The 20666-nt window shown below is 40.8% G+C and overlaps 1 protein-coding gene across 3 annotated transcripts in view; it reads right to left on the bottom strand.

Annotated features, from left to right (window-relative positions):
* Positions 1-2140: 2140 nt before the first annotated feature.
* KIF25 (kinesin family member 25) overlaps positions 2141-20666 on the bottom strand; it is a 40426-nt gene continuing 21900 nt past the window's right edge. For all 3 annotated transcript variants that reach the window (XM_040552840.1, XM_040552841.1, XM_040552842.1), the window contains 7 exons: positions 18520-18594; positions 13945-14094; positions 12673-12849; positions 8894-9045; positions 6287-6484; positions 3544-3699; positions 2141-2313 (listed from right to left, as the gene is read on the bottom strand). In XM_040552840.1, the coding sequence (XP_040408774.1) occupies positions 2156-2313; positions 3544-3699; positions 6287-6484; positions 8894-9045; positions 12673-12849; positions 13945-14094; positions 18520-18594 (1066 nt within the window). In that variant the 3' untranslated portion in view covers positions 2141-2155. The remainder of the gene's footprint in view (positions 2314-3543; positions 3700-6286; positions 6485-8893; positions 9046-12672; positions 12850-13944; positions 14095-18519; positions 18595-20666) is intronic.

The following is a 20666-nucleotide window of genomic DNA, read 5'->3' as shown; positions in this document are numbered from 1 at the left end:
AAATCAAGTCTCTGTAACCCAGGAAATTCCCAAACCGAAAGTTCTTAGAGCAAAATATTAACAGTGCTGCCCTGCATAGCCTGTACGCTTCACTGCGTAGGCCAGGGAGTAATATGCTACACTGGAAAGGAAAACAGGAATAGGGAATGCTGCATATGCACAATTTGGCAGGGTTTATGTTAATGTAGAAACTTAAACGTTTGGTATTTGCTGATATTTAAAGGTTTTATTTCTCAGCTTTAACAATAGGGATGGCAGTTTTTTCCCTGTCAGACAGATGATAGATAAAGGCCAAGTTTTAGAGAGCAACTCCAGAAAAGCAAGCACAGTTCACAACAAGTTACATGCAACACTGAGGATTTTGCACTAAAAAATATTTGAGGACCTTAGAGATGCTGGTGGATTCAGCTAGCCCTCTCATGTCACTTAACCACTTTCAGAGCTCTAATCCTGGCTGATTTAGTAGCCTTGTCATGGGACTAGGGCAAGCTTGAAGCTGTCTGCTCCTCCATTTCATTTAACAGGCTGACATTCCTCACTCTGACACTTTCTTATCTGAGATTCTTTTAGGGACCGTTCAGCTTTATAAGGTCCCGTGTCCAGATTCGTTTTCTGCTACTGCTGGAATCGGGTAAAGTTGAGGCATTTTTAACCTCATGACATTATTTAGGAAAACAAGTATTATTACAGCTCTCCAAGTTGCAATGCCAATGTTCTGAGCACCAGAGCACCGCATGCAACACAGCAGCTGTTATATATTCAAGGGTGAAATTCCAATAATAGTATGCTATATAATTTCTGGATAAATATTTATGCTTGTGAAGGTTAAGTGACTCGGAGTACTATAAACTCCAGCCTTTTGGGCAGGCCACTGCAACTTAAGCCTTCTTGCAGTGACCTTCTGCTGACCTTTCTCCCAGGCTAGAGGCAGAGTGATTGCTGGAGGTAAAAACTCAAAGTGAATCCTGAGGCCTCTGCTGAGCTATAAAGCAGTGCATAAAACGCATCAGCTGTTATTTGAACGCACCTACTCATCTCAGAATCACTTCTCATCTTGCCTAAGTTTCCCTGACACGTCTGTCCATATAACTTCATTCACAAACCCCGTGCGATGTTGTTTCACTATTGGTGAATGAGTGTAAAAGCCTCTTGAGGATGACAAGCACCCTATCATGAGCTGGGTTCTTGGTGTTTTATTCATCTGATGGATGGGAGGCATGTATTTATGCTTTTAGAGTGTGCAGACAGCTGCAGTGTTGTGGTGTGGTTAACTTCAGCAATGCAACTGAAACAACAAGCAAGACTGCTACTGAAATGGTTGTAGGAGTTAGGTCCCGTTAGCCATTAGGAGCTGTAGTTCTGGGGCCTTCAACACTCATGGAGTGAGCAAACAAACAAAAACAACAGGCAAAGCTGTAGTCATAGTGAACCCAGCAGAGCTGGGATCTGCTCCAACCATTTAACCTGAGTGTGTTTTCAGAAAGCTTTGTGACCCCTCACTTGCTTCCCAAGCTCCATTCCGGAGGGATAGCAGCTATAGCCTTACTCCTTTTTCTCCATCTCGCTAGTGCTGTTATTTCATACCTAAAACCAGAGAGCAGAGCTCCATTCAGTACAGCTGATGGGTCCCTTACCCTCCTACCTGTCGACAGTGCGTTGGGAATGACCCCATCGGTGCGAGACAGAAGAGCAAGCCATGATGGTGTGTCTCATTTTAATGTAAGCTGTGAGGAAGTATTTCATTTGCTGCTCTGAAGCACTGGAATGCTATTCAGACTCCTGTCTTCTACTGAGAAAACAGAAGGCAGCCTTGGCCTTTCAAAAGCGAGCCATCCTAAATCAGGGGTCTGTTGACTTAGTTCTACTTACTTGCCTAGAGGAAACACATCACCAAAACCATGCCTTGAAGGAGCTTTCCTAAGAAAGCCTGATTTATTTCTATGAGAGTCCACCATGGCTGGTAGCTGTTGTCAATTCTTGTTATTATCTTTGGAGCTAGAACATTATCAGCAGGTTTATGGCTTACTAATGCCATGTTGAGGATTGTTTATTTTATCTGGCAGTTGATATCTAAAAGAATGGCTTTAGGACAACGATATACATTTCAGCCTGAGGAACTCATTAATAATAATTTAATCCATGGGAGTCTTAGGTTTTATTTTGCTTTACTCTGCACTGGGAGATTTTTTTTCTTGATCTGACCTCTCTGAACTTGCCGAGCACGAGTTCCAAATCCGAGAGACTGCAGAGATTCTGTCAAGTACTTCTGGTCAGGAGAGATGCACAGCATCAGCAGCAGTTTCGCATCACCTCCTGGAAGCAGGAAAAAGCCCAAACACGCTCATTTATCTCGTTATTTTCCGTAAGTTATGCGCCAGTAATGTACTGATGTACATAGCGACCAGCATAGGCTGCCAGTGCTTTTATGAAGCAGAAGACAACATGAAGAAGGCTACTGAAAACAGGCAACTCCTTAAAATGAAGCCTATGTCTAGCAATATGATGCTTGTTTCAGTAGGACAAACACTTGTAATGTAGATTTTTTTTCCCTTAGAGCATCATCAGTTAGTCTGCCTGTACCTTAAGGTCTGGACACCTCATTAAGCTTTGTCAAATGCTTGCAAATTCAGGGTCTTCTTTGTGTGACATTTGTTTGTCAACTTTGTGACAAAAAAGCAAAACAGATTTACTAAAGGTTCAGAGAATGATTAAGCAAACAGGGAAATTGCCACTTTCAACTCTTTGTCTAGACAGTGTCAGCCAGCTCATGCACCAGACGAGGTTAAAACCAGGCTCGGTGCCCACACAGCTTAGCTCCTAGACCTGTTTCTTTGGCTTTCCCCTTTCACAGGATGGACGCTAGCACTAGGTGAAATTAGAAGTTCAAGCACAGTGCATAGTCTTTTAGAAACTCTGCAGAGCTATTACCTCAGTCGCTGCCAAAGCTTTGAACTGGAGACTAAAAGCACAAGGACTGATGCTTTCCGGCAGAAGAAGAATGGACTAGTGCGTGGACTGACACCGATCCAACAGTACTGCGGGAATTCCACTTGCTTTAAAATTATTTCTGCATAGAGGAGGAGCTAGAGAGGAAGAGGTGACCCAGATACAAAAAATTGTAGCACAGTACCATGCATATGTTCTGGAGTCTCCCTCCTTTGTCTTACTGCTTCAGGGCCCAGTATTAAGGAACGTGCAAATGCATGACCGCACGCTGTAGTAATAAAGACTGAAGCTTAACTTGAGACTGTACATGAGCTGAAACACCAGTGAAGTGCAATCATTACCCTCCACTGTCCTGTTAGAGATGTGATTATTCTAAATGTATTCATAAACTGAACCTTGGAAAACAGGAGGGCTTTGCCAAATTCAGAACTCTCCCTGTACTCCCAGAGCTGTGTAGTCACACCGCTCCTGCGAACAGAGGCCCACATAGGAGGAGTGTCACTACAGGATCATCCTCTGGTTTTGCACAACAAGGGAGGGGAAAAGATTGGGAAATTACGTCTGTGTTATTAAACAGAAGTCAGAATACTTCCTTACCTACAGAGTCCTGGAGCAGATGCGTGAGTTTGCTGTTTCGATAAGGGACGTGAGATCGCTGCTCCGCTATTGCTGCAAGGACGTCGGCCAGGGCAGACAAGCTGCGGTTAATGAAGGACGTCTCTCTCAGTGCTGCGCCTGTCACTCCAGACATACCTAACACGTTAAGAAAAAGGCAATGGTGAGAGTAAGTAAAGCTGCTTCGACTGTAATCTGTGAGAAATTCTGGTGCTGTATCACACACTTCTGACACGATGTTTTTAAACACAAATTCTGAGCCACGACTTCCAGTCCACCCATGCCACAGGCAAGATGCAGCGGTTGTTTACTGCAGACGCTAACCCATTGTGCAGCGTTTCTGCTCGTCTGAAGGAAGGTTAAAGAAGGTTCAGTGCCTGCAGATGGTTTGAAGTACCTCATGTTGAAGTTGATCTCTCCAGCTGTACAACGCATCTTGGCTCCATATGTATCACAAACAGGGAACTGAGAAAGTAGGAACACTGTAAGGTCGGACAAGACAACACTGCTTTTGAAAACACCAGGCCACGGTGCCTTGGGAGAGAAGACTGGTGTGTTCCACCATTTTTTATAACTGCTAACTGCCCAGCCTGTAACGCTTAGGAAGAACGAGAGTGGCACTGACAGCATTATCTGCAGAAACAGAACTGTACAGCAGCCATACGTGTGAGAGGTTTACGCTCACCAAAGTCTGTAAGATGCTGTTCTTTACGGTATGATTTGTTACAGTTGGTCACACAGGAAAACGATGCCCTTTTACCACCCACCCAGCATGGTGGTATGTAACTAACTACACTGCCCTCAAGCAACACTGCAAAGGGTGTTGTCTGCGCATCAAAGTTGCACCAGTTTACAAAGGCACTGCGATCTCAGCTCATTGATCAGTCTGGATGAGTGTCCAGTTAAGAGTAATTTCTCCTGTCCTTAACTCTACCATTTGGGGATGAGAAACTTACTATTAGCATTTAGCATCATATTATTCAAATTCAGCCTTTCTCCAGGATAGTGGAAGAGCTACACGTGGATCTGCAATCATTTATCACTACCCAGAGTGCAGGATCCATGCTAAGCAGAGCTGATGGTGGGGTCAGAAGGGGCTTGCGGTTTCCTTAACTGCCTTCTGTCCTGCCTCCAGGCAGAAGAAGAGGCTGTACAGAGAGAGGCCATGGATCTTGTTGTCCCTTTAGAGCAGCATTTTCCAAGCTGGGAGAACAAGAGAACTGTTCAAGAGGCAAATGTGGAAAGGTATGGCAAGAGCAAAAATAACCACAGAAGCCTGGGCAGAGAAGGCTGGAGAAATGTGACCGTGGGGCAGGATGGAGCTGGAATGGTAGAGCCTCTTGGCAGAGAGGCACAGAGCAAAACCGTTTGGAAAACCCTGCCACAGGGTGGACAATAATCTGAGCTACGATGCATCTCAGACTGACTGTAGACTTGGGCCTCTGTCTACAGCAATCCCTAGACTGAAGAGGGGCTCCTAAGAGAGTAGCTATCACCGTAAAGCAGAAAACTGCAAATAGGTCAGGGGGGTACGCATTTAAACCACTCATCTCTGTATTTGGTCAGATGAACTTCCCCAAAGCATTTAGCTGCTTTCAAACCGAGCCTGAGTTTGCTAAAAAAGCATCACTTAGCTTGGAACTGGTGTAAGTGATCAGGACGGCTGTGAAACTAGCAAGCCAAAGTGCAGATGTACATCTTAAACGAGCGTGATGGCTGCTGTACTTCTGCTCACTTAGATTTGTCTACATTTAAAAACAATTACGAGTTAATAGCTGCCCTCGCTTTTATCAGAGTAAGTCTGGCATCTTCAAATCTCTACCAGTGCAGCCAGTGGCAGAGGTTAGTCTACCACATGTGCTGGACCACATCTAATGCTGATGAAAGTGAGCCTGCCGAGCCCCAAACCAAGTAAATGTTTGTCCTGCTTGAACTGAGAGAAGAAGAACCCACACAATATTGCTCAATTACATGTTTACCAAACAATTTCCAGTACTCAGAGCAAATGAAAAAATAATGTATTATATTAGGCTTTTCTGTAGAACAAAAGTTTAACAGTGAGGAACAGCAAGAATTCTTGGCAGTAATGTAAAGGACTCTTTCATAATACTAGTTCAGTTTTCAAAACATTATTTCTGGAATGGTACGTTTGGCTGCATGGCTTTTCTTGGTAAGAAAGCTTTAGGAAATAATCAAGTTTCTGAAATTATTGTGTGCACAGAGGAAGGGGGAGGAAGAAAAAGCTTTGAAGAAACAACAAAAGCAATATTATCTTTTCAACACTAACTTCCTTCTTCCTTTAAGACTTTCTCTACACTAAGGCAGAAAAATAGTGATATCAATTATTACAGATATATGTAATATTTAAATAATTTCTGCACTTTAAACATTCCTGTACAAAGACATGGTAATTTTCAGAGTAGAAAAACAGGCCTAATAAAACCAATCTGCACCAATAATATACTTACGACAGGGGTAACTGCCCTGGGCTTATTTCGGGCTTATGCAGTCAGCTTTTCTGTTAAACTGTATCAGTGTAAAACTGGAACAATCGGGCCTCAAAACTTTGTTATTTCAGGATCTGTGTTTAAACCACCCCTGCGTGAAAGCAGGGTAGCACATATTTCTACACGAAGAGCTCAATGTAAATATTTTAATCCACGTGTGGGAGGATCCATGCCCATCATTCCTAACAGCTTTGTCAGAAACGGACGCGTTTGCTTACCGACACACTCGCTACCCGCCAGATCCACCAGCTGCAGTCTGGTTTTAACTTGCTTCAGTTTCTCAGTTGCTTCAAGCTGTGCGGGGGAAGAGGCTCTGGAAGAAGAGGTGGATCTATTCTCTCTTGTTTTTTGTGGATAGGTGCAGGAAAACTCTTTATTTAGTCTCTGATTGATTTGTTCATCTTCCCATGAAGTACCTGGTTAATGGGAAAAACAAACGACAGCTTCATATTGGCACTGGAAATCGAGATGGGGAAAGAAGCGGGGCATCAATGGGGGAAGTACGATATCAGGCTATTCTAACTAAAGCATTATATGAGTCAGAGTCAATGGCATGGGCAGGCTGAAGAGCTTTTTATATCTTATTTAAGGTTTTCCTTATCAAACAGACTATACCAGTTGGTAACAAGACTTGGTGTAGGTTGTATTGTATACAATATCCTCACTGTTTGCACTTCAATGCGGAAGACAAGGAACAGGAGTCCATTATGGACTTTAAAGAGGCACTTTTTCATGTTTTAGACTGACTGCAAACAAAGTGTGATTTTGGATGCTTGGGAGCAGTAAGTTCTGAAATCTGTTTCTCAGCATTTGAAACATTCTCTGCTGGTGCTCTGGGGGGAAGAAAAGAAAAAAGGAAAAAGTCCATCCTGTCTCTTCTGTTCTGTCTTTTGCTTTAGTTCCCTCTGGACCTCCTTCAGCCATCATATCCCAACTGCTGCATCTTCATATCCTTCCTCTTCCTTAGCAGCAGCATCTGGCTTCCTCTGTCTGCCGGGAAGGAGGAGGAAGACAGGTTCTCTGGAAAAGCTGCTGTGACATCAGCTTAGCAAGAATGTGTGCAAAATGGCTTTCCCTAAACAGTTTTTTTTCCTTCATCGTTTTTTCATCTGCCCCCCCCCTCTCTTTTGTGAGGAAAGACAGATAAGAAAAAAAGGCACACCCTCTGCTATAGGTAATAGAGACAAGAGACTCTCTCGAGGACTTAAGAGTCTAGTTGCAATAACAGAAAGTTCACAGCTACAAAACTTACTTAAATAAAAAAAAAAAAACACACTTAAAAAGGAGACTGAACTGGGTTGTAGAGCTCTGTACCTCTCCAGCTCGGCTGTTGCTAACACCCAAGCTAGCTGTTCACTCTGTAGATTGGGCAGCTGTGTTGGTTTACACAAAATAAATGGCTTCAGGACAACCGGTGTAAAAATAAGTGTTCTCAGTCCTCTTCAGTTTGAGATGAAGAAGAAAACTAACTCCTCTCCTCAAACAATAGATATTACTGAAACAAAATGTTAGAAGACCTTCATCAAACCTGAAAAAGTGATTGCTTGTCAACCTGGCTTTCAGTGGAGAACTCATCAGAGGCTTTTTATTTAGTGACTTAGATCTCCAGTTTTGAGATATTTGACAATTGCACCTGGATTGTAAATCAGGAATTGCTCCTTATAAATAGACAGAATGCAGTGTCAAACTGCTGCAGAGATCCCATTTGCAATGCTGCTTTCCTCCCCTGTGTTGCTCACCTTGCACTATAAGCTGAAAGCCTGAGTCTGCATTCACCTCGAACCAGAGGTGTCTAAGGAGTTTTGTTGCCAGACGACACAGTGTAGTAGGGTGACAGCAATTAGAAAGGGCAAAGGGAAGCCTGGACTAGACAAGATTGCTGGTGTGCTAGTGGTGCGAACACTCTGTGTTTTGAACATCTGATTGACAAGAATCTGGAACTGGACAGAGCTAACATCTGGAAAGTTAGAGCTGCAACATCTGAAGTAACTGTGTCTTTTGGCAAGGGCCATAGGTAAGCAAGGGTACTATTTGTTCTGTTTTGCTAATATTGTCGGTTTAATTTCCGATAGCAATCTAGGGGAAAAAATGTTAAATATTTTCCACTTTCTAAAACCATATTGTTGTTGCAGAGTATGAAGGAGACGGACCACAGCACTGGAAACAGAGTCTAATTACAACATAAGCAAAAGAAAACAAAGTTAATCCCCCAAAGCCCAAGTTATTCCTAAAGCAATAAACTGGTAAATCTTGGTGTGGTAATAAAAAGTAGAAATACAGGTTTTGCCGCGCTAAATAGGACAACTATGTTGTCTGTTCCTATCGTGGCCTGTTACTAACAGTTCAAGAGATTCCAAATTTAATGGACATTTTTGCAAGGCAGCAGGTAAAAAATAGTTTTCTCACCAACAGCTTATGCTGATCCCTAAAACACATGGTTAGCTTCACCTCAAACTTTGCATGAATAACGCTAAGTTTGCATGAGTAATATGATACATCATACAAAGTGATTTAACCACTCTATTTGAGCATCTATCTTACTGATACTATTTATTTAATTAGTTGTTTCATGCTATAAAGCTTCAAGAACTCTGTAAGTCAAGAGATGTGAAGTGAAAAGTTTCTATGAAAGCTTCTTAGAAAACCATTAGCATTGAGAAATCAAACTGGTCAGTTATTTAAGAAGGTATTTAGAAGTTAAAGAACTGAGGGAATATATTAAGCATTGGAAAAAGGAAGAAAGACCACTATGAAAATCTCAAAGTCCACAGGCTGTTTTTCAAAAAGAACTGTCTCACAAAGTATTTTAGTAACATCCTACTTACCAAAGTTATCCCCAGAGACAATTGTGGTTATGGTCAACGTAACAACCAGATGAGAACGGGAGGAATGAGCATGCACTAGCGTTGGGTGCCTGACTCGTAGCTGTAGGCCTCTGATAACCAGATGCAAAAATTCAGATGCATTTTCAACAGTCCTAGGAAGTAAAGAAACAAGCAGAAGGTTGAACTGATTCACAGTAAAAATGACACGAGAAAGCTGGCAACTCAGATTGGAATTTGAGCATTTCCACTTCTTGCTCTTCTAACTCCTTGTACTCTTCTTAATTCTACCCCAGAACTAATCTCAGTTTTGAGCTGCACAAGCAGCTGTGGTATAGACCTTTTTCATTGGGAGTTATATAGTCCAAGATGAAAATTCAAGACAAAAGCTGTGATGTAGTATGAAAGTGCTGAGCAAGTGGGCTGCCAGCTTTGCAGGTCTTTAGATACAGTATCTCAGCAACAGGAGGGACTACTCCTTCATGCTTTGGAAAAAAAAAAAAAAAAAGACAGATTTAGACATTCTTGGTGTCTCTGGTCTTAGAGATGTGGAGTTGTCCAGTTTATGTTAAGGTAGCTCTTGCTTTTTCAGAGGTACAGAATTAAGGCAAAAAAACAGGAATTTTAATGGACCTTTAGAAACTGCAGTTCACATTTGGAATTAAATCCAGAATCCTTAGGAAAAGTTGAGTTCCACTGTCCAATGAGCAGGGACTCCAGCACAGCGTCAGAATAGACAGGCATCAGTTTTTGTAGACCATTTTATCTTATCCATTTCATCTTTATCCATTTTATTTTCCAGCTGAAATACTGCAAATATGACCAGCTGTAGGGAAGAAAACCTGATGCAGAGGGTTAAATCAAATGATTAGGCAAAGTAAAAAAGACACTATGATTTTCCCCAGGTTTGCAGTGTTAAAAACAAATGAGGCAAGATTGCCTACCTGCTCCTTTCGCTGCACTGCTTTCTTCAATAATCACTCAAATTGCATCATATAAACATTAGTTTCTAGATGGGGATATAAATTATTAAGACTGCATAGCACAGCCTGGTTACTGAATACTTTGAAACACACCAGAACCCTCAATAACTCTCCTAACAGGCTGCTCACTACAGACCTGGTTCCACATCGCTGCAATCAGCAAAAACAAGCATGTGATAAAAGGCAAGGCCTTCTTGCCTTAGATTTGGCTGTGAAAATCACACTGGGCACAAATATACTTTGTGATATGAAGAGCACTGCTTGAAGAGTTCAAAGTAAAAAAAGAACTATATTCAGATAAAACAATTTGCTCTAAAAATAAAGCATCTGAAGAAGAGAAAAACACTTAGCTACACCATACCTACACACACTTAAGCAGTTCCCTTGGTAAACCAGCAACACTAAACTATGGCTGCAGGAGCTAAATGACCACGACACACTTCAGCCTACCAATCCTACGCCACGAGTGCTGGCATCCTGTGCACTAGCTCTGCCCCTGTGCCCGTGATGTCTCCCTGGTTCAGCTGAGCTGGCAGCAGCAGGGAAGCTGTGGCTCTAGTTCCTACCGTCAGAGAGGGCAGAGCCTCACACTGGGGAATCTGACTGGTGCCTCAAGTCCAAGGTGACAGGTCCTGCCTTCCTGAGTTCTGAGCTGCATCCTCCAGTGGCTGATCAGCCAGGACTGGATGCCCGGAGAGGTGAGCAGCCTTCGTGAGGACGTAGCAACAGGCAGTCGGCTTCTGCAAGCTGCTGTCGCTGTGCACGGGCAAGTGGGCAGTGCTGCAAGCTGCTGTGCTCCGAACAGTTTGCAGAAGATAAGCCTCGGGGCATGCAGTCAGTGCTGGTCACCTACTAGGAAAATACAATTGACTTTGGAGCTGAGCAGCGTCCCCAGCCCAGTGCTGCGTGCCTGTCACAGCAGCTTCTCAGCAGGAGCGATAGTAAGAGCCTCTGCTACTTTATCACGCTCTGCGTACCCCGTGTTCCCGAACCAGACTCTACAAAGAGAAGCCCTGTTGTGGTTAGGTTAAAAATTTGATGCTGAATGTTCTCCAAAGTCAACCAAGTCATAAAAGAAGAAAGAGAGTGAGGTTTTTGTCATTCGGTGGGATGTCCGTGTTAACAGGAAAGAGACTACTGTACTTTAATGGACATACGGAGAAGCCAGTGAGACCCAGCAGGCCAATATATTCTAGATGAAATATTATCACAAATGAGGATGTGTTTTTATTCAAAGCACCATCCGTTTACTTTAGATTTCAGGCAGCTGGGTGGCTTCATTCAATGGTTCCCTTACTTTGTTTGGATTTGCCCTTTCTTATTAACCTTTCTGTGTAATTATTAATATAACTTGTTTATCAATTGGACTTTTTGCTGCTTGCATTGTAATTGAGATACAAGTCCATATGCTTATTTATATATGCATTAGAATTGAGTATTTACCACGTGATTGAGATGTGTTCTTACGAGAACATCATCTTAAGCTTATCTCAAGGCTCCAGGTTCTTTAACCATAAATTAAAATTTAGAGAAATAAACATTGCAGCCATTTTATGAAATAGAAGATGAAATGAAACCTTATTGCTGATTCTAGTTCCTATCTCTGTGGCACAAATCCAGTGATACCTCTCCCTACTCCAAAGCTTAGGAAAAGAGATGGGTCACCTGCTGACTATACAAAGCTCCCTTGGGAAAGGGGGTAGGCTTCTTTCAGGAATGAGTCCAGGACAGCATCTTGAAATACCATAATTAAAAATTATTTGGAGTTTCTGGCAAAGCAAGAAAAAGTATTCAACTTGCATCATACCCACACTATGTGCACCCATTTTCATTTCCCAAGTCATACAGTTCCTTTCTTCTCCAGTCAAATGTGCAAGGCTAGCTCCTTCAAGAAGGATTCAGCACACACAGGTTAGGCTCCACACCAATCACTTCTGCAGGAGTTTTTCATTTTCTTTTCATGTTAACAGAAACGAGACTACTCTGTACTTTAATGGACATATGGAGAAGCCAGTGAGAGTGTATTTTTATCAAGGCTTTATGACAGTATCATGAACCCAGTGAACAAACAACAACTACTCTGCTTATGTGGCTTAAGTCCCACAAGATAAAAATACTGCCCTCAGTACAACAAGTAGAGCTGTAGTCTTAATTCCTTTAGGTCTCCCTTCAATGCCACAACGCATAAATAAGAATCAATCTTACCATATGCCTGCATGCTGGGAAGGTTCAAATGCCAGCATATCAATTCCCACTTTAATGCCTCCAGTTATGAAAACAGAATACTAAACAGTGCAAGATGGGTATTTATATTTAAAGATGACTTTAAATGATCTTTCTAAAGTATTTTTTTAAACCCAATTTGTGTAGAGAAAGCTAACTTTACAGCTGCTTTAAAACCTAAAAAAGAAAAGTACACCCATTTCTACTATAATCTGTAATATTTATCACTTAGTAAGACCAAAGGGAAAGTGCTTTGTGATTGGGACATTACTTCTTTTCCTACAGCTGACAAGACACCCTAGATTCAGCAGCAATGAAATATACAGCTATCTTCAGATATTCTGAGCGTAAAGTACCCGACGCAGAAGTGTGACCAAAACTCATTGTACTGTTAATACTGAAAGAATTTTGACATTTTCAGTCTCATAGACAGCGAGAGCCATCCAGTTTTTCATTTTCCATATGGTAAGAACTCATTGTTTAGAAGCAATCCCTGACATTTAAAATGGAATTTTATGACAGCTGTGCATCACACTGGATCATGATCAGATGATAAAGATCAAATTGTGCACTCACTCATATGTAAGCAATGGAACGTTGCTCTTTCCTTCTCTGGTTGTGACAACATCACGTTTGACGCCAAATACTTTTCCACAACTGTCTTTGGCCAGAAGATCAAAAATTTCATTATTATACACTTCTACAACAGAAACCTCAACCCAGTAACTTCCTGGTGGCTTTTCTGAAATAAGCCTGGAGAATAAAAATAGAAAAAAAAACACAAATGAAGAAAGCTGAAGTCAAACCTCAAGTGGACAATCTGTAAACAAAGAACTATTCTTTAATTGTAATCTAATTAACAATCTGATAAAAGCGCTTATTAAATATCCACAGTCATGACTTTGCCTCACCCACATGCTAATGTTCAGCTGAAAAATCAGAATATACAGTTAAATTATACATGAAGCACTAAGTAAACATTCATTTTCCAAACAGCTGTGCCAGCTTGAATTGTTTTTCTCTACTAACCCCCCACTCTCCTCTAAATTTTTCATACCATTGCTCTGCTGGAGGTTACTGCATTCAAAGCTCAAGGTACGATAAACTCTACCAGAGTGCAGGCAATGAGCAGAGAGAGATGCTAAACTGCCCAGCTAGATCTGTAATGGGTTATCTGTCCACAAGCTCAGAAAATTCATAAATTAATTAGGGGATTTTTTATTCAGGAGAGTATTTACAGTTAGATACAATTATTCTGGTGCAAAGTTGGCTCTTTTGATTTAGTTTACACTCTTCTCCAAAGGAAATAGGCTTAGCTGAAAAAACCTCTAATGACTCTTCTATTATAACATAGCAGCACATCAGTTCAAATCACACACTAGGTTCAACTAAAAAATCTAGTTTTCTAGAGAAAACAGATAGTGGTTAAAAATTCCACTACCATTCTTGGGGACTGGGTTCTATCCTGGATCCTTTTCATCTATTCCAACTGTCAATTTTCACAAAACTTCTAAGAACTTAATTATCATTTGGACTTGCACAACTATGGTTGAAACCTATTCAAAAGTTAAAGGAGCCTGAAAGACAGATGGGCAGATGTACACAGTAAAATTCCATAATTGCATAGCCTTATTTTCTTAGAAAAACAGACTAAGCTAGAGACTAGAAATCTATCGGATCTCTAATATGGATTGGTAGTCAGAGATGCTATAAATATTAACAGTTGTGAAACTGATATCTGTAAAAATAAACACATTACAAACATTATTTCATCCTTTCTATAAAGTTTAAGGTGAAAAGTCTGTAAGCAAGCCTTTACTTGGGTTGATATTACCAGGTTAGTGTTACCTGAACACTTCTTGGGTAGCTCGAGGAATAATTCCAAGTTCTGATTCATCTTCCAAGGCAAATGCAACGTTCTCTTCTAACTGTGGTCCCAACATCGTATATGTCTTTCCACTCCCAGTCTGCCCATAAGCCATAATACACACATTGTACCTGAAAATCAAAAGGGCCTTCATTTATTTTACCATTACCAAATGTGCGTGTAAGCTACCAAGTTAAAACCCAAACAAATTGGGAACACTAAATGAAATAAATATAATAAATATACTGCCCCTGCAGCTTTCTTTCTGGCTATCTAAAAATATGACGGAAATTAAAGTACTGCTTGTAACATCTCCTAAATGTGTTTTTATTTTTTAAGCACATTTGAAGGGCAAGGAACTGACAAAAGCAGGGATGCTTAGCTTGGAATGATTGATGATGTTAGACCGCCTGTCTGCCCAACTTCCAGTTCATGCACTACTCAGCTCCTTGTTTATCAGCTCCTGAACTGCTGCGGTTTACAGTACAGTGTTTTAAAGTAAACCATCACTGGGTTTGATTTGTCTTACGGTGCTGCGCTGCAAACCGCAGCACTAATGTCTTAACAGCTGGGAACAGTAAACTCTTCAGCCCTCACAGTTGTTTCAGGAAGGCTCTTCAGTCAGAACCCTCAGCCACTGGAAAAGATCAGACAGCCCTAACAGTACGAGGCACAAATTTTAAACCAAAGGCATGAGATCAATAAAAGGATGAACATGACTACTCTGCAATAATGGTGGGAGGAACTGCTCTGACATGGACTTGTAGAAGGTGAAAATGTGCAATGTCACTGCAGAGGTACAGGCACCTGTGAAATACAATTCATCATCTTCTGAAGTAGACATGTGAACTCTGAATTTTTTTCTTCTGTACTGGAAAAAAATGAATATACACATATACATATATAAATTTCAGAGCCTTGAGCTCAGGTGTAGAGGGCTGTGACAGTGGCACCTGAATTCAGACATATGAATCCTATCCCCAAGTGTGTTTCTGAGGTAATTGGATCAAACATCACAAGCAAAACAAGTGGGCAGGTATGCTGTGTCCAGCCACAGTACTACTTCGTAGTGAGGATCAAGGCTGCCCTGTGCAGCTGAGGATTAGTCCCTGCTTGGCTGTGTCTACTCTGCAGCAGCTGCCAGCACCTTGGTGTTGAACACAGACCTGTGCCAGCAAAAACTCTTGGAAGACGTGCAGTTATGCTGACAGGACTGCTCCTTCACTGGTCTACCTATCTAGCTTGTTTGTTCGGAGACACAGCATTAGCAGGCTCTCCATGCGCTAGGAGTGCTCTGCAGCATGCTGACATTTCTGCTCGACTAGAGTTGGAAAAATGGGCTTGCTCCTTGTTTGGCAGGAGGTAAAATTTTACTGCTTAAGCTCTAGCTTCACTATGGGCAGACCTGAACAGCTGCTTTTGGTTATCTGATGCTTCTCCTCTTATCAAAAATGTTGTTTCAAGCACATGCCAACAAATTTCAATGAACATCTCATCTAATTGTGTTAAATTTATGGTTTTAGGTCATCAAATACTTATATTGCCACTGCAGAGAAATATGTTTGCAGGTTTTTTTGTTTGTTTGTTTTGTATATTAAATATGCCTAGAAGCAATTCTTTTTGGAGGATTACTAAGAAAGCTTTCTTTCGTTAGAAAGAAATGTGGGCAACACAGCAAATACCTGCATACCCCTTCTGGGGAGCAAAGTCAAAGTTGCAGGCAGTGAACCTACGATAACATCTCCCCACATCTTCAGGAAGCAGAGTATAAACTAGAAGTCTAATCATAGGTATGGTGAGGTAAAGGAGAGAACTGTAATTGAAAATCAAGAGCAGTATAGCCAAATAAAATGTGCTAGAAATTAGAGTTGTAAATCTGAAACAAGGGATTTCCCTAAGTATTGACTGTTGATGTAACTCTGATTGCATTTATATCACTGGAAAAGCTTCCAGTAATTTTGGTAGTCTACGGCTACCTTAACAACAAACGATTTTCAAAGTGCCCCCCCACCCCTCCCCATAGCACACTGGCTGGCCAAGTCATAGTTTCTTGAGACTTCCAGTCCCTCTTCAAATTCAAAAAGAGATCTTTGAAACTAAAAAGGGAGCCAGAAGGTTGCGAGTAGTTGTATTCCTTAGGAAAAACAGAATGGAAGTCTTTTCAGAAGTCTCTGAGCTTTCATACTTTCATATAGTCCAGTATTTAAATTTCCCTTAATCACTTTTTGTTAGAAAGTACACGTGTTGGCCAAAATAGTTCTGACAATATACAGATGATATGATCAAAACAGGCATGGTACTTGTAACCTTGAAGAAAAAGATGCAAATGAGGAATAAAGCCATCGATAACCTCTCCACCAAATCCAAAAGAGTATTTCAGCAAGCCCAAATGAACTTTCACTTGGGTGATTCAACAAAAGGACAAGCAGCAGCAGAAGACTGATTGACATTTATCTAGTTTACTTTGCTGATGTTCTGCTTTCGGCATAGCAGTTTCAAATAGAGCATGAAGCCACTTGTATCATCAGGCTTCTAATTTGAAAATTTCAGATTATGATTCACCTATGTGCCAACATTTCTCTTTTTCCACTCTACTTTGTTAGTTATATTATTGTTTAAAAAAAAACTTATTGTCAAATTATCAATACCTTCATAATATTCCTCTCCTGAGAAGAGTGGGGCTGTTCACTATAGGGAACTTAGCACTAGGAGGAAAATTATCGCTATTAAAGGAAATCAAAAGAGTATAAATGTATTATTCCATAAAATAAATAAATAAGGTTGCTTCTTCAATGTTGTAAAGAAAGCAAATATTTTCTTGGTCCCTTGCTGGACCTGTATTGCTAACTGTAAACTTTGAAGCCTGCTGACCTTCATTTGTTTTGCGTATGGAACAATCTTTTCTCCGTGTGTATTTATACTGAAAAATGAATCGATTAATTAAAAAAGAAAAATAAAGAAAAACAGTGGAACGCTCTTTTCTACTTAAGCTTTAAGTTGTTACAGATCACTTTGGAGACCAGACTAAAACAATCAGGAGCAGCAAAGAAGTTCAAGGTTCAGACTAAGTACGTCTGTTTCACATTTACGATTGGAAGGCTGCTCAGAAACGTGGCTCATATGCACAGCCTCTTCTTCCCTGAAAATCTGCTTCTGTTTAAATGACACTTCTGGAAGAACAAGACAGCTCTTTTGTTTTCAATAACAGAACATTTCCTAAATGAATATAAAAATCCTAACTTTTAGGGCAGGATTCTTTCAGTGTGCCAATTAGAAAGTAGGAAGTCCAGCAGATCAAGGTACAGATCGGGTATGTCCGAATACACATAGGCAACATATCGAGCCAAAGCAAACTTACTTTCATTGCAAAAGGAAAGGTTAGAAAAAAAACAACAGTGGTTATAAGGACTTCTGCAAAATCCTTCAACCTCGTGGTCCCTAGATTGCTCAACTGCAGAAACTGTGGTTACTTATCCTTGGTAAAACAGAACAGTGCCTTATGGGCCATACAGGACTCCCCTTACCCCCGGCAGCCCTTAAGGGCCCTGCTGTGGCATGTGTAAAGGGTTACCAGGGGGTTCCCAATATCCACAGTATCCTGATAGGCATCTGCTAGGCTGCTTTCAAATATCAGTAAGAAAAGGAGACTTGGAAACTCCAACGTGCAGGTTGCCAGGAACTGGGATTCCCACTGTTCAGCTGTGCCACTGTGGATGGAAAGGGGCTGGCTGCCTTTCCCTCCTCAGGGAGCAGAAGGACCATGACAGGTCTACAACAAACACCTATAAGTGAGCAGTATCAGAGCAGGGGTGAGAAGAGAGAGAAAGAAAGGTTAGAAAGGAAGCTTTGCTTAAATCTTAGTTCAAACCTCAAGGCTTATAATAACAGGCACTTCAACGCTTCTTTGCGAGAATAGCTTGAGTTTGCTCTGGTATAAATGAAAAAAAAAGTCACACTTAATGAACTTCAATGCCTAAAAGTAATTACACATATTTGCTGGTGTTTGTAGCTGATCACTTCTGTATTCAAACCAGAATTCTGCTTTAACCCCAATGCCCGAAGGGTGTTAGAACTACAGCTGAGGACGCTCAATTTTGGTTCAACCAAGAAGTGATTATACAACCTCCCATGGCTTGTGCTATGTAAAACAACAGAACAGATGATCACAGAGTGTCCCAGCAGGCATTTTATATATAAATGCACTGCTGGAAAAGATGTATATAAAAGATGTATATATTATATTGTGTATGCAACTGAAAAACATTTATAGAACATAATCTACCAAAACACAGCAAAGAAAAAAAGATAGCATCCTCTATCAGAAGCACTTTTCTTCCAAATTTGTCTGCTGTGCTAAACTTTGGAAAGTGTTTTCAGTGCTTATATGGGGACACAACATTCATTCAGTGTTCGGTAGGAAAAAAAAAAACACAGGAAAATGGAACTGCAAAGTCACAGAACTTGACTGGACAGCCACTACTAAGTAATTCTTTTTCACTGATGGATTTCAGCAGACAATGATCCTTTAGCTTTCTTACCCCCACCTTTTAACTTACCCGTCCAGGAGAGATGTTAGCAAAGGGGCCACGTCTGCAAATACTGTGTCTTGAGACTCAAAAGCACTGTAAACTCTGAGGAGCAAAGTACAATGATTAACTGAAGAAAAAAATATAAGTATGGTGTCATAATACAGGATAACAGACTAGGAAAAATGTAGGCCTATGATATAAAACTTGTGACCTGCTGACATTTCTATGACAGCATTTACAGATTGGGTTTTCAAAGACTTATTTAGCTTGGCAATATGAAGCTGGCATACCAAAACTGCTTCCTGCTGCTCTAAACCTGACTTCCTATGCCAGGAAATTAAAAGGTAATGCGGAAGAGCTGAGCTGCCATGGGAGTCACCACTTTGTTCAGTAGAGGGAAAAAAGCGGTACATTGACAAGTCCCAAAGGTTGTGTAGGAATGTCTGACATGCCTCTGGTCCATTACAGAAAACAACCTTGGAGCGGGAGAGGGGCCAGGATTCACCAAAGAAGTTCTTTTTTTTTTTTTTTTTTTTTTTTTTTTTTTTTTTTTTTTTTTTTTTGTGACGCAGTCCAGAGGACTGGAAAGGAGAATTTCAAGGTTCTCTCCTGCTTTTTTTGGAGTGTCTGCTGCCTGCACTGGAGGGAATGATTTACAGGTGTACACTCGTGGTGCTCTGAGCTAGTTTTAATCCTTTTGTCAGCCTCTCTGGCAGACGGAGTCTTTTCCAGGCAGTACAGATCCATCTTTCTTTCTCCCACATACCAGACTATGAGATATCCCTGCTGCCCGTGTTTGCTTTGTGTCACACTAAGAAAGCAAGTGGTCAAGTTGTGCTTCTCCTTTAGATGTGAAAGAAGACGTACAGAGGCTGCAAATCTGCTCTGGGACTTGTCTCAGAAAAGTCAGTAGCAGAACAGAAATCGGAGGCTCCTGAGGTCAAGTTTAACACTGAAACCACCTTTGTGGGCAGCACCATCTTCAAGTATTTCCATCCTCGCCCCTGCTGAACTACCTTTTCTGAGATAAACATTTCTGACCATGATAACCAGAGGGATGACTTTCTTTTATGTCATGATGTGGATTTCAGACTAATTTTTAAAGTGAATGAAAGACAATTTAACTGACTTATTCCACCTGTTAGAAAAGAGCAATGACAGTATAATGCATGGGCCAAAATAATGTCTAAAACAATTACGTACATGTTTTCAAAATCAAGAAAAAATAAGGTAACAGAGGGCTGTACAAGGAATTTTTTCCTCCAACCCTTTCAAATATAACTTCATAAAACATAAAGCCAAGACCTGAAAATAAGAAATCATCAAAGGCAGGAAATTCTGATCATAAAACATGGGTATCCGGACGCATTCATTGTTTCTCTAGCACATCAAAAAGTAACTTCCCCAAGACTAAGGCCTGTAACAAGTGCTGTTTATAGAAGATGGACAGAATCTGAAACACGAATACCATAACCACCACTTAAGAATCTGAGGTATGAAGAAGAACCTTTGGAAGAAAGCTTCCTTTTCTATTATCTTTCTGTTGTGAATCTGTTTTGGTTGGTTGGTTTGGTTTGGTTTAGTTTGATTAGCTCTCTTTTCCAATAAGTGGCGTGTATTTTCTATAGGCTATAGTAAAATGACTAACTAGAAACAGGAATTTTGGTAGCACCAAAGATTACAAAATGTAGTTACTTCCCTGTGTATACAGTATACTAGTACACTTCGCTAATACATGATACTAAGAGCTTAACTTAGTGAAGAACACCGTTTTTAAGCATTTACTCAAGTCTCCTTGTATGTTTGACCAGGATCTGGCCACTACAGTCTGGAGCCTGCACAAACATAGATTTCATTTTCATGTTCTCCATAAATAAGACTGTACAGAGGGATCACTGATAAACAGATATAGAATTAGACCTAAACCACTTAGTTCAGCATTTTGTTTCTGACAATGGCCAGAAGAAGAAACGAGAAACACCGTGGTGGCTGGAGACAGAATAATTAATCTCTGTCTCATCCTAATCCTTAATAGCTGTAAACTGCCCACCAAGCTGAAATATGAGCTGAATCTCTGCTGGGAAAAAAAAAAAAAAAAAAAAAAAAAAAAAAACTATTAGCATTAGCATTCAAGGTTTTTTTTTTTTGCATCTTGCTGAATTCTTGGCCTGGCA

The sequence above is a fragment of the Cygnus olor genome, chromosome 3 (genome assembly GCF_009769625.2).
Source record: "Cygnus olor isolate bCygOlo1 chromosome 3, bCygOlo1.pri.v2, whole genome shotgun sequence".
In the NCBI taxonomy this organism is placed as follows: Eukaryota; Metazoa; Chordata; class Aves; order Anseriformes; family Anatidae; genus Cygnus; species Cygnus olor.
Note: the sequence above shows the minus strand (reverse complement) of the source record. Positions and strands in the feature narration are given on the sequence as shown.